At 39.7% G+C, this 13845-nt stretch overlaps 3 protein-coding genes across 4 annotated transcripts; 1 reads left to right on the plus strand and 2 right to left on the minus strand.

Moving 5' to 3' along the window:
- Positions 1 to 97: 97 nt before the first annotated feature.
- ATPsynG (ATP synthase, subunit G) lies at positions 98 to 850 on the minus strand. Its single transcript, XM_028305194.1, has 2 exons — positions 671 to 850; positions 98 to 418 (listed from the first exon to the last, which is right to left on the minus strand). The coding sequence occupies exons 1-2, from the start codon at positions 705 to 707 to the stop codon at positions 159 to 161; spliced, it is 297 nt and encodes a 98-aa protein (XP_028160995.1). The 5' UTR covers positions 708 to 850; the 3' UTR covers positions 98 to 158.
- Positions 851 to 1110: 260 nt separating this feature from the next.
- Positions 1111 to 8793, plus strand: OstDelta (oligosaccharide transferase delta subunit). 2 transcript variants are annotated; one of them, XM_028305154.1, is made up of 10 exons: positions 1111 to 1274; positions 1646 to 1830; positions 2087 to 2355; positions 3307 to 3468; positions 3925 to 4072; positions 4364 to 4800; positions 5353 to 5494; positions 6317 to 6469; positions 7147 to 7366; positions 8027 to 8793. In XM_028305154.1, exons 1-10 carry the CDS (start codon positions 1262 to 1264, stop codon positions 8164 to 8166), a joined length of 1869 nt encoding a protein of 622 aa, XP_028160955.1. In that variant the 5' UTR covers positions 1111 to 1261; the 3' UTR covers positions 8167 to 8793. The 2 variants fall into 2 exon arrangements, with proteins under 2 accessions (XP_028160955.1, XP_028160956.1); XM_028305155.1 differs by having other exon boundaries at positions 6317 to 6464; positions 7142 to 7366.
- Positions 8794 to 9250: 457 nt separating this feature from the next.
- Positions 9251 to 11921, minus strand: RnrS (ribonucleoside-diphosphate reductase subunit M2). Its single transcript, XM_028305161.1, has 6 exons — positions 11729 to 11921; positions 11260 to 11490; positions 10689 to 10924; positions 10270 to 10498; positions 9780 to 9998; positions 9251 to 9696 (listed from the first exon to the last, which is right to left on the minus strand). Exons 1-6 carry the CDS (start codon positions 11786 to 11788, stop codon positions 9544 to 9546), a joined length of 1128 nt encoding a protein of 375 aa, XP_028160962.1. The 5' UTR covers positions 11789 to 11921; the 3' UTR covers positions 9251 to 9543.
- Between the last annotated feature and the right edge of the window lie 1924 nt (positions 11922 to 13845).

Below are 13845 nucleotides of genomic sequence, written 5' to 3' on the forward strand. Positions count from 1 at the left end.
CTGTTTTAATTCTACTATCCCCTAATTTTGTGTATGTCAATCTAGACAACAGTATCATTTTTAAGTTATTTAGACATGAAAAATAATAGTCAGGATATAGGTTTTGCTGATTTATTTCATTTGACTGATTATATCTACAAATTAACACTTAAAAATATCTAAACATCATAGCCGACAAGGTGGCGCTTGCCGATGCATTCTCCAACATAGAACCAGAACAGCACCTCGGCGCCGACTAGGGCGTTTAGGCTGGCCTGCTTCACTGTCTGTTGCTTCCAGGCTCCAGTCTTGGCGCTCGACATCAGCTTGCCAATACCGGCCTTGATTTGTGGGATCTCGCTCAGCTTGGGTGGAGCCAGTTCAACTCTCGCATACTTCATAAAGATGTTGAATTTGGGGCGGGCCTGGGCTAACGCCGCTGAAAAAGAAAGGACATTAGATTCTAACCTTAAAAAGTTCGATAATGTCACTATTCAACATTGAACGGGATTGAAGGTAGGAAAATATTTTAACTAAGTAAGATGTACACTTTAAAGGAACACAATACATTAATATGATGAAGAAATAACTTTTCAATATGATTTTCGGAATATTTTTCTAATTACATAATCCACCAGAATAATAAACATTAATGTATGAAGAAATGTGTATAACATTGGGGTATACGTACAGTTTATGAGAGCCGGTATTTTAGCTGCTGCGGCCATCGTAATCAATAAATAATCAGAACAAATGAATATAATCTAGCCCCAAATCCACTAATTTTGGAATGAAATTAAATTTGATTTTGACGTAATACACACCACAGACAAGATAGAGTACGGGTCAAAGTGGAGATCTGTCAAAAAAAATCAGTGCGTTTTCATACCACATCGCTTTGATATCTTTTTATAGTTCCAAAATACTGGACTGTCCTGTCGATGACATTGACAGTGGGGCGCCACCGTCAATACCGGATCGCTGGTTCAGATTTTTGCCATGTTGGAAACCATATAGTTGAGCGATGGTAGCGCCCCCTGTCATTGAGTTTGGTGGGACAGTTCAGCGTGGGTCAGCTATATCTTTATTTTCATGATATTTTATGAGTGGCAACATTGTTTGCTACGTCGATCACTTCTGTCAATTTGTCAAAAAAAGGAAACCGGCCGCAGTCGGATTTATTAATTTTCAATGTTTTTTATGGCTAATTATTAAGGATATTGCTTAAATAAGATTTGTGTATTTAAGATCAGACTCGTCTCTGATCAACGGAATTAAAAAGATGCATTTAAATAGTGAGTATTTATATGAATTTTGACCGTAAACATAGGCTTTGGCGTGGTGATCATTTTATCAGCGTATTTTTGCCTTTCTAGTTTGAAAAATGCTACTGGTGTACGAGAATGAGTCTTTTTTCGTACATAGGTATTATAAAGCTAAATAAGATTGTCAAATGTTAACATTAAAACAATGAATTGCTTGGGACACGTCAGTCTATTGATTGTCGCGTCGCCGGCCTATGTAATGCGTGCTTTAGGTTAGAAGCATCTTCAGAATAAGACTACAATCCTCTTAATTATTCATAACAGCAGTTTCAATCATATATAGCAGGAAAAATCTGTGTTACCAATGTCTATCACAGATAATCTATGTTATTGTTTTCCAGCATTCAGCATTTTAGTGTTATGCCTAGTTGGCTGGAGCAGTGCTAACACCCTCCAAGGCTCAATAGACTTGAAGCGGATCCAGTCTATCCTCCAAGAGGGCCTCAAAAACAAGGATGTTGCGTCACTGTACTACTCTATCAAGGGTTTGAAAGATCTCAAAGTACCAATCCCTGATGTTTGCCAGGTAATTAATTTATATAAACACAGACATGTTAATCTCGTAACACCCCTCTCTTTTTGAGTAGAGGGTTAAAAAACAAAAAAATTAAAAGTATTTTTATTGATTGATTTATAAACTTGATACATATTCTTATTAGAAATACCTTCCCAGTTAGAGTTTTAGATAATCATGAATAAGTAACAAGTGTTTTGACCAGTAATGGCAATAATTAATGTTATTTTCATATTTTTCATCCCAATATTAATTTCTCTATTTGCAGGACATCAAAAATGCCAAATATGATTCCAAAAACATTGAGCAAGTGTTCTACCTGGCCAGTGCCGCGGCCCTCTCAGGCTGTCAGAACTCCTTATCTCCGGATCTCCTCCGGCCGCCGTCGCAGGTGCTAGACAAGAAAGACGCAACCATCCAGGAGCTGTATTATGCTGTGTACACACTAAAGGCTCTCGGCAAGGGCAGCGTTTACGACAAAGAAGACAGCCTCAAGAATCTCATCCAACTGTTGAAGAAGGATGACTCTCCTGCTAAGTAAGTGTTATAAAACTCCTGCATGTTGCTAAATGTGTAATTTATTACACTTTTATCAGCTTGCCTTGGTTATAAAATTATATTCCACAAGTTTGAACTGTATTCTTTTAGCAGTAAATTCAAATTGGTTTGCAGATAAGAAAGCACTAAGCAGTAGTACTCATTAAGTGTAGAAACTAGTAAATAGATAATAATAATATAGTTTTAGGTAGCTTAGTTAGAATTTTTATCATTTTAATTTATTAGGTAATTCAGGTACAGAATAATAAAACTATACAATAGGTGGTACCTATGTAAAGTATAGTAGGTAAAATTCCTTATGTTTTACAGCTTTCAAAATAGTGTAACTACCAGGACCAGTGTTGTTCATAATGTATGTCGATTTTTGACAGTATTATCTCTTGCTGACCTATTGTATGCTGTCCCATATAAATAAAAAGTGTTCCTGACATTTGAAATAGAGAAACATGGGTCTCAACCGCCAGTCTGCTTGTGACAACGTCAAGCCATGAGTACATTATGTAACTCATACATAAATTATGCTTTGTGACCCATGTTTCACTATTTTAATTGAAATGGAACGTGAAAGATTACAATCTTATTAATCTTGGCACCTGCAATACAAGTGTTAGCTTAGAACAGACGCCGCTAAAAATGTTTGGTCTGTACTTGTGGCGACATCTATCGACACGCCACTACAGTCATCAACCAACAGATGGTGCTGACACCTACCTTACTATGGCACACGTCATCGCGCCTACAAACCTGCATCGCGGTGGCAGAGTTCTCAGCTTAACTGAGTATAGAAAACCGAGATGGTAAATAACCACACCCGTTCGGAAGGAAGCACTACACCTTAGCTTCCTTATTCTAGTATCTCCATATCCCACATACTACTTCTTAGAAATAAAGCTATTATTTACTTATTAATTTTGACATAATCTTCCTCAGCTACGGCTACGTGTTCGCCCTGTGCGAGCACATGGGCTGCACGGCGTGGACGGCGAGCCACGCTGAAGGCGTGCTGCTGGCAGCTGATGAGAGCGACTCGCGCGCGCTGCACTTCGACGGCGGCCTGCCCGTTACATCCATGCTGCTGTCTACTATCACCAGGTAACTTAAATACTATGCAGTCTGTTTTGTAACAAAAATGCAGTCTGATGTGCTGTCAACTATACTTAGAATAAGACTAATTTTACACTTAGTAAAAATAAATATTTGAAATACCATGCAAGCACATAGCCTGCAGTGAGCATGATGGATATGCCCTAATAAGAAGGTCAAGTCACACTTTTACAGCTTGGTATTATTGAGATTAAAAGGCTCATTGTAATTTAAGTAAGCACACACTTGAGCGCCTTTCCAGAGGCTGTGATGTAGTCACTACCTTTTTTGAGAGCTGGATTCGCGCCTAGCTAGAATTACAGTCCTGGGTATGCCACAATACAATTCACAGACACTTTTCTGTGATGTACGGACGTCGGCACAACATGTTAAACGATGTAGGATCTTGTGAGCTTGTAATAAGAACAAGTTTGCTTTGCTGTTACACTCCCATGTGTCTCGCAGGTCGTACAAGCAGCAAAAGAAGGCGTCCCCTCTGAACCCTGAGCAGAAGTTGAAGTTCGCTGAATACGTGCTGTCGCGCCGCTCGGTGACGTCACCGCGAGGCGCTGCGCTACTGTTGGATGCCGCCACCGCACTCGCTGACGACCAGGTTAGAGCGAGCTTAAGCTGTATTCCTCTTTGTAGCGTGAGTTTTGAATAACTGTAGGCTTCAAAATGATCTCGATGATTCTAACACACCTATTTTGATAGTATCTGATAGTTTATCTATGAGTATAACAAGTTCCATTGATTGCTTTTTCAAAAGTCAGTTCATTTCCCATCTCTTAGAACTTGTTTGTCTTGGTATTCCTCTGTCATTGAACTCATCATTATTAAATAATGTAGCACCAACTGATTCATCACGAACCCAGCAGTAAAATAAACTAACTATACTCAACAGCCCACCCCCATCAGCATCGTGATCAAAGGCAAAAAATACGTCACATCTGACTCCGATTCAATCGAGTTCGCCGTCACCGACTTACTAGGACGTCCTGTACCCGGCCTCAAGCCTGAAGACGTGGTCGCTCAATCCGGAACCCGCCTCGCCGATGACGTCGTAGTCCTCTCAAAACAACCGCTGACTCAAAAACCCAACGAGCCCACGACTTTCGTCCTTAACCTCAGCAAGATTAAGGCCCAATACGGCATGTACAAGATCGCGCTGAGCGCTGGAGGCAAGACGGCCAATGTGAATATTGCTGTGTTGGGCGAGGTCCAGGTTTCCAGTATCGAGGTGGGAATCGGCGATGTTGACGGCACTACCAGCCCCAAAGTCACCACTGTGACCTACCCCAACAAGCTTACGGAGAAGCTGCAGGCTGATCATTTGCAAAAGTAAGTGTTAGTTCTTATTATGAAATGGGTTTTTATAAATTTTTTTTTGGTCATAAGATTTTGTTAATCATAGCATATTCTTTTCTATAAAAATTAGAACTTGAGCACTTTGCTATGGCAACTAAATAGCAAATAAACAATTTACTTTGATACTTTCATCATCAATTCATCACTATTCTATAGGAGCTCACTGCTAGACATAATTCTTACGCCATTTTTCCGCGTATCCAGCTTCTGCCCACCGCCAGTACCGCCACGCTAAGGTGAGTCTACGAGAAAAGAAAGTCTAGAAATCTCAATGATGATAATATCGACACACCCAAAAGGTTTATACATACTTATTCGCACTGTTAGAGTAGCCGCACACGGTTGATTTTTAGTTGGCCGATAGTTGTGCCCGATTTTAAATTGTATGAAGAATCGGCCAAATCGAATCGGCGTAGTGTGCGCACTCCCATACATTCCCATACTGATCAACTGCCTGACTAAACTATCGGCCGACGAAAAATCAACGGTGTGCGCCTACTCTAAGTGTGTACTCGTACTATTCAGGGTGACGCTGAAGTTCTCCGTGCGCGACAAGTGGAACAAGGCGGTGACGGTGCAGCAGGCCTTTGTCCGCGTGGGCGGCGCGCGGGACGAGACCATCTTCGTGGCCGAGCCCGACAACGCCAAGGCGTACAAAGTCGAGCTGGTGAGAACAACTGATAATCTACATAATGTTCCTCTGATTAATTTCGTTGCGGGTCCAATGACAGTTTAACTTTCCCCCGGGACAAACTTGACCTTCATTGGTTGGGTTTTTGTGGAGGTCAGCGGTGGGAACGAGAGGTGGAATTAGTTTATAATCTACATAATTACTTGCAATATCTCCAAGTGGTACTGACTGCAAAGTGAGTCAACAAGGCCGATAGTGGATGGTGACCGCAGTTACATCTCAACTTGCCATCTCAAAGAAACGCCCGTATTCACAAACGATGCTTGCTTATGTGACATGCTTTAGCCGGGTCGCCAGCGCGTGTTTTGCCCTACACAATCAACAGAAACATGTCAATATTCAACAAAATTGTCCAGTCAAAACATTGTTTCACTACACATTCTTGTTTGCATCAACAATGTTTTTACTTTCCATATCCGGTGGAAAACACGTACACACGGCCACACTGTTAACTATTGACAACTCACAAGTATTCGGCCAATGGTACATATTTCCAGGCCAGGAAGGTTTAAAATAAAAAAATCCATTTCCGTTTTTGCTCTCGCTATAATCAAATGGTGATTCTTTGCGATAGAACGAGATGACATAACTGGCAATGTAACTGAAAGTATTTAGTTTAATAGTACGTAGTGAAATGTATTGTGACGTCATAACTTGGTAACACCACACCTACAAAACTTAAGATCCTTGAGTCAAGAAAATCACATGACGACCACAAATAAAAGTGCATCAAACGCAATAATGATACTGATATAAAATATTGTTATTCTAAAATGTTCCATATTATTGTGTACGTAGAACGTGGGTTCGCTGAGCAAGCACCTGAACGCGGTGAACGGCGCGTACTCGCTGAGCGTGCTGGTGGGCGACGCCGCGGCCGCCGCGCCCGTGGCCTGGCCGCTCGGCGACATACACTTCAACTTCGGCCGCGACGGGAACGCTGTCGGTGAGTATGCAGCAGTTTTTTTTTGTTAGGTTCTGCAGAAAGGCAAAGGTATAGCCAAGTCTTAAGTTTTTACGCTTAGACACTTATTCAGACGACGATGTTTCTTTTCTTAAAAGCTCTCGCGGAATGCGTTTAGCTACATTTGGGGTAAAGGTTTTGTTTTATAAAGCATGATAATGTTTTAATGAATGAGTTAGAGTAACAACAGTTATAGTCTGATCCGTGAGCACGTAGAATTTTGTCCAATGACCCCTAGCTATCCATCCTTGTCGCTCGCGCGTAATTATATTGCTGTCGACACTCACTGCGGGCGCCCGTCGCACAGTCGCGACAGCAATATAATTACGCGCGAGCGATAAGGATGGGTAGCTTGGGGTCATTGGACAAAATTCTACGTGCTCACGGACCGACCGGGCTTTAGTTGAGAACTAATTGAGTTTTCAATAACATACGAATACATTCGTAATCTTAATTAAATTTTAATGTTGTTTTAAAAACATCGATATAAAATCACGATAAAATTTGATCATTGCGTGCTTCCTATAGCCATTGCCAATCCACAATTATAAATTGAAACTCTTAAATTGGATCGGGGTAACCTGTAATATTAGAGATATGAATGTTGTTTATCAAATAAATAAATAAAATAAATTGACTGGTGCTGTCCTATTCCTTAGGCGAAGTAGTAACAGCGAGCGTGCCTCACCGCGGGCCGCTGCCCGAGATCGTGCACGCGTTCCGTCAGCCCGAGGCGCGTCCTCCACGAGCTTTATCCGACGTGTTCGCTGCCGCGGCCGCCGCGCCGCTGCTGCTGCTGCTGCTGCTGTGGGCGCGTCTTGGGCTTAACCTGTCCAACTTCCCCTGGACGCTCAGTGCCTTGCTGTTCCATCTGTCGCTTGGAGGTGAGTACCCTCTAAAAGTCGCCCCTCGAGCGACCGCAGATGCGATAAAAATGGACGCCAAATGAGTAAATTCACACCGGTTAATAACGACATAAATACACTACACAATCTGATTGTGATGCCAAACGCATAGAATGCGATATGACAGCTAGGTCGCACGTTTTTCAATGACAAATCGCCCGCTGGTAGTTGGATGTTCAGCCAACTTGTATGATATTAATCAAGACAAATGAGCTCAATTTAATAGCGTCGTCATCGCCAATATGGATTGCAACTTGTACCCTAATGCAAATGAGACATCACGTGGCATATTAATGGCGTGGCGCGGCTCGTGACAATTTATAAGTTGTAATGGGCGATTTTCACTTCAAGGCTCCAAGTTAAGACAGCAGTGGACAATAAAATAAACGATCCAGTTCCTTGTTCTAAAACACATGCGACGATGGATCGTCAATCAATAACAGTTCACACCAGGCGCATGGGTTCGCGAGGCACGCTTGTCATCCTGCTTACCCTGTTCTTGAGTGAGCAGGATGACAAGCTTGGCTCACGAGCCCATGCGCCCGATGTGAAATAATAACGTAAATAATCCTGCGGTTCGGTCCAACTCCGGTTGTTAAATTGTAAATGATTGTTATTGACCAAGCAATTCTTTCCCAGCGTCGCTGGTGCTGTACTACGTACTGTGGCTGCAGCTGTCGATGTTCGACACGCTGCGCTACCTGCTGCCTCTGGGCGCGCTCACGTTCCTGTCGGGCCACCGCCTGCTGCGCCGCCTCGTCGCCGCCAAGCAGCGCTAACGCACCACGAGGGAACCTTGGCTCGATAACAGCTGTTTGTAGTTGTACATCACTATGCACGTCAGCGCGAACAAATCGGTGCGNTTCGTGATGCGGGATATTCAACCTTATTACTATCGTCATCTGTCCCGAGTGTCGGTAACAATTTTGATACCTACTCGTCAACTGTCCGCAGTAGTGAAGTGATTTAGTTTTATCCAAGGTACAAGTCCAAGATGGACTGCAGACCGCAAACTACAAGCCACCACGGTTTCTTACATAGATGTTCAGAGAAACCGTGGTGGGCTTACACCTTTGTTTGCTGTCGAATCCATCTTGGACTTGTATAGGTGGGTAATTACAGTACACTAACTGTATCTACAGTTGTTGGCCTAATCATGAAGCCAAAAATTACTGGCTTGTCTTGTTTGTAATACATCCTAACTCCACTTTCAACTTGCATGAAAACTTTATCAAATGATAGTTTTCTCAAAGAATGTTTTGGGCTCAATATAAGATGGAGTATATTATCGATTCAAGGTTCCCGAGCATAGCATATTGCAATAATTTAATATAATATTATGTATGTGAGAATGCGTGTATGATTTAGTATGTGCGTGAATCGCGGTCCCGTCACACCATTATCTGCAATTTCGTAGCCCACACGTCTGCGTATGATTGTATCGGAGCGCATTTCCAAATCGTATTTTTAATAAATATTTGAGTTGTTGATAAAAAGTTATTTTTATAAACCTATCCCTTTTCCCACTTCGGCTGCGGATGTTGCGCTGTACATTGGGCCCGGTTTCCACCTACCAAAGAGAAGTGTTGAATAACTAACCAATCATGGCTAATGCAAATATTACCACAAAGGAAGGAAACAAAGTTTAGTCGGACTTATAATATGTTTATTATAAAAACATTAATTCTAAAGAATTATATTACTATCACACACTTACATCATTTGCGCAATGATTGATTTATATAAACTATGTTATTGCTAAAAAATTATATTCGTGCAAAGTTTAAATTTAAGTAAAAATAAGTATGTATTCTGCTAATTATTGCAGGCACTTCAGTACATAGTTTATTTCAACTTCATATCAAAATACATACCTTTACAATATAAACATACAATAGAAGCACTCTCATCTATTCAACACTCACTCACAGGTACTTGCATTCATCTTAAAAGTAAGAGAATTGGTCTAAAGTTTAAACCATTGTAAACATAATATTAAAAAATATTCAAGTAGTTATGTCCGGGTCAACCGAATGTTTTAACTTATATCTAAATGTGTGAAATATGTCAATGAAATCTTATTTCAATGTAGAGTTAAACTGGAATTTGGGTCATAATACTGCAGTCAGAAATATGTCAGGATTTTACACAACCATTTAGAATTCAGCATCGAGGGTAAACACATTGTCAGTAGGATTTGCCATGACTCCCCACTTCTGGTACTCTCCAACTTTCTTTTCAAAGAAGTTTGTCTTGCCTTCCAGGGAAATGAGGTTCATGAAGTCGAATGGGTTCTTGGTGTTGTAGTGCTGTAACAGAAATTCTATGTCAGTAAATGTACTAGCANTACTAGCAAAAAGAAGAAAAATAACTTTTGATTTTGGATACAAACCTTTTCTTCAATGAGATCCACCAGCAGCCTATCGGCGACGAATTCGATGTAGTTGGACATGAGTTCACAGTTCATGCCTAATAGCCTGACGGGAAGCGCGTCGGTCAGGAACTCTTGCTCGATGACCACCGCGTCCTTGATGATCTGGAGCACACGCGCCTTGCTCGGCTTTTGGACCAAGTGCTTGAACATGAGGCAGGCAAAGTCCGTGTGGAGGCCCTGTGGGTGATGTAAAAAATAAAATTTATGAAAACAAAAGAAATACTATTTTGTTTTATCTATCTTGTTGACCTATATTCCTAAAAATGACACTAAAATTAGCAATGATAGCATATATGCCCAGTCATAAAAAATCAATGAATTAAATATGTAAATAAAAAGATAGGGTGACCTATTTGAGTATTATTACCTACAAGACTTATCATAGCAATTCACTGTGATTTAGATAAAATGTACGTGAGTAGACACAACAAGAGATAAGAAAGCTCACCTCGTCCCTAGATATAAGTTCGTTGCTGAAAGTCAAGCCGGGCATGAGTCCACGCTTCTTGAGCCAGAAGATAGACGCGAAACTGCCAGAGAAGAAAATGCCTTCAACCGCGGCGAATGCCACGATACGCTCGCCGAATGTCGCGGTCTTGCTGCCGATCCATTGAAGTGCCCAGTCAGCCTTCTTCTTTACACATGGTAGTGTCTCAATAGCATTGAAGAGAAAATCTCTGGAAAAATACAAAATGTTTAGCTGTTAACAAGTACCTCAAACGTATGACTCATACTGAGTAGGTACCACATTTGAACAGCTTTGTTTATTGTATAATTTGCAACTTGAGATAAGATAGAAACAGGTTCCAACTGTATATTACAATGATCCTTTATTTTGTTACAAGATAAGCAGCCAACCATACATACCTTTCCTTAGGGTCTCTGATATAAGTGTCAATGAGCAATGAGTACATTTCAGAATGTACATTCTCCATAGCGATTTGGAATCCATAGAAGCATCGAGCTTCAGTCACTTGCACTTCTTGAGAGAAGCGTTCAACCAGGTTCTCATTGACGATACCGTCAGATGCAGCAAAGAAGGCCAGCACGTGCTTGATGAAATGTCTTTCACAGTCTTTTAAATTTTCCCAGTCAGATAAGTCCTAAAGCAAAAGGAAAGTGGGTAAATAAAAACAATTTCAGACTTTTAACATAACATCAAATGAAATGGTAAAAATGTAATAAGATAATTGGTGATTAAATTCAATTAACTGTTGTAAAATCCTAAGTCATTACTTCAGACGTTTCCATTTGCAATTTAGAAATTAATTGATAATGAGTTAATTAGGTACATGTAAAAGAAAAAAAACATTTTACCTACATGAAATTATTGTGCAAGTGCACCAATCTATTGTAACTACGCATTTCCCCGTTTGGATGTACCGCTAAAAAATGCCATGAGGCGTTACTATAATTAGGTTGAATTAGGTTAACTAACCTTAGATAGGTCCACCTCCTCTACCGTCCAGAAGGAGGCCTCGGCCTTTTTGTACATGTTCCAGATGTCGGGGTACTTGATGGGGAAGATGACGAACCGGCGCGGGTTCTCCCGCAGCAGCGGCTCCAGCTGGGGGTCGAACTCCACCTCCTTGGACTCTTTCTCCACCTCCATTTTATCATCAGTCACGTTGTCGTTGCGAAGAGTCAAAATGTTGTTCTTTGTCGGCGACTGTGAATAGTTGATTCGNTTGATTCGTCACTATCTCTCCAGATGAAAAACCCCACGCAAGAAATCGAGGTTAGCGTGACAAACTACAGTATTCAATAAACTGAGCACTAGACGCTTAACCATGATTTATAGATTGAAAATACTTAATCAATATTGAAATAGAGATATACGTAGTTAACTAATATCAGTAAAACTGACGATATATTTCATGTAGCAATAGAAATAGAAAACTACAAACCTTGATGTGGACATTGTTGATTCCATTGGTGAGGTTTTCCTTGTCGTTAAATGTAGACATTCTGATAAATTCTTTGTTCACTGGTTAGACTGAAAAATACTTAAGTCTTTGTTTATTGTGCTAAGCTACTTTGCTGGAGGAATATTCCAGTCCAGCGATTTATAGTCTACTGATTCACCACACAATTTTTTTACCGCTTTCAATTTATGACGGCAATTTGGCGGGAAACTTTCGTTGTTCCGAATCGTACTGTGATCGAAACGTTAGTCAGGGAAATCTATAAAAATAAATTTATGAAATTGAATGTAGTGCATCATTATGAAATATTTATATGTTTCTCTTATCTAATTACCTCTATGTACTTCATTACTATGTTATTGCTCTGAAAAATAATAAAAAATAATATTTATTAGATATTACAAATAAACTACAGAAGCTAACGGAACTCAATGAAAAGATAAATAATCTGTGATGTAAAGTTCAATGAACCAGTCACAGCTGTTTTTACATTAATAGCGGCAAAATAATACACTCCCACCTCGCCGTGATAAATGGCAAAAAAAACTATATAAAGTGTTGATGAAATCCCTAAAAATTATACGTGAGTGAATTTTAATCACCCCGTACTTCGATATTTTTGATTTGCAGATTTAATAATTCAGTAGTTTTTGTAAGATCTTAAGTAAGCATATTCCCGCGTAAAATTAATAACAAAGTCCATTGATACCATTGGTTGATTCTGTAACCAATCATTTTCGTAGAAAATCTTTCAATGCTATGTACTACTTTTACGCGGTTGAAACTTGAAATCAAAATGTAAGTGGAAGCAGCAAAAGTCGGCAAAACAAGGAGATATTTGTGTACAAATGTATTTTTATTAATCTTTTTATATTCAGTAATTAAAGTAATACCTACCACAGGTATGCGTACTATCTTTAATATATATAGTTTTTTCGACTTCGGATAAAAAGTAAAAAAAAAAAGTAAAAAGTATTTTATTTAAGGATAAGAGAGAGTTTCTTGTCTTGTCTGTCTTATCTTTTCAATTTTTAAGATTTGACCAATCTTTTTTGGTTGGTCCGGGTTCGATTTCTCCTAATCCGTGTACAGTTTTGGGTCTGTCATCGTCGGACGCGTCTCCGGGTTGTATTCTTAGATAAATAAAACGTTGTATATTCCTTTCCATTTAATTTTATCGAATAAGGCTTTTTTTATAAAAGAATATTAGCAATTTTAAAAATTTTAATACAAAATCCCGTTAACCCTTCGTGGTAAGATATAATTTTTACGAGTACGTGAACGAATTCGCGGGCACGTAAAGTATACTTTTGTTTTTTTACTTAATTACTTTACATTTCCTACTGCCACAAGTAGATGAGTATTGAGTGAGCATCAGTTAAAAAGATGTCCGGCCAGATGAAGCCAGACATTATTTATGTTAATTAATTAGTTTAGTTAAGCTTTTTGTTTGCGTGCCCAGCCAAAATAAATGGTGTATGTTCGTGTCCGGTTTCGTGTTAGGCTTTTTACATTTCGCATACTAAAAGTGTATAATAAAAAAAGCTTGATTTTATGATTTTACGCACAATTTTCTTGTCGTCTGAGACACAAAATCCTCAATAACGTAGGGTGCTCGGCCTTTTTACCCAAATGTCCGGCCAAACTGGCTGGTCTATCCGGCTATTAGGTTTGGAAACCTGGCAACCCTACCCACAAGACCAAATGTTAGCCGACACAACCAAGTTAACATTATATTCGTGTGCCACAACACAACATTCACCACCTTATAAGAAAAACTGCAGATATTTGTCTGCTCCAATATTCACTTACTCGATGACTGCTGTTTTTTTAAATGTGACACACTATTGTCAAAAATTTATAGGCAGTATAAACCACGTTATCTTTGCCTGAACATGTTTACGAATTTCGAAAAGTACAATACAAATGTCATTCTCTGATTTTTGCTGTTTGCCGTCATCCTTGGGATAAAACATTTTCGTAATAAATTGTTACTTTTACGATACAGTGAAACTCTGAAACATGTCTGACAACGATGACGATTATAATATGTGCGAGGAAGAGGAGGACTATGGCTTGGTAAATTAATAACCTTCATA

The sequence above is a fragment of the Ostrinia furnacalis genome, unplaced genomic scaffold, assembly GCF_004193835.3.
Source record: "Ostrinia furnacalis isolate ACB-3 unplaced genomic scaffold, ASM419383v2 OfSCF1638, whole genome shotgun sequence".
NCBI classification, from domain to species: Eukaryota; Metazoa; Arthropoda; class Insecta; order Lepidoptera; family Crambidae; genus Ostrinia; species Ostrinia furnacalis.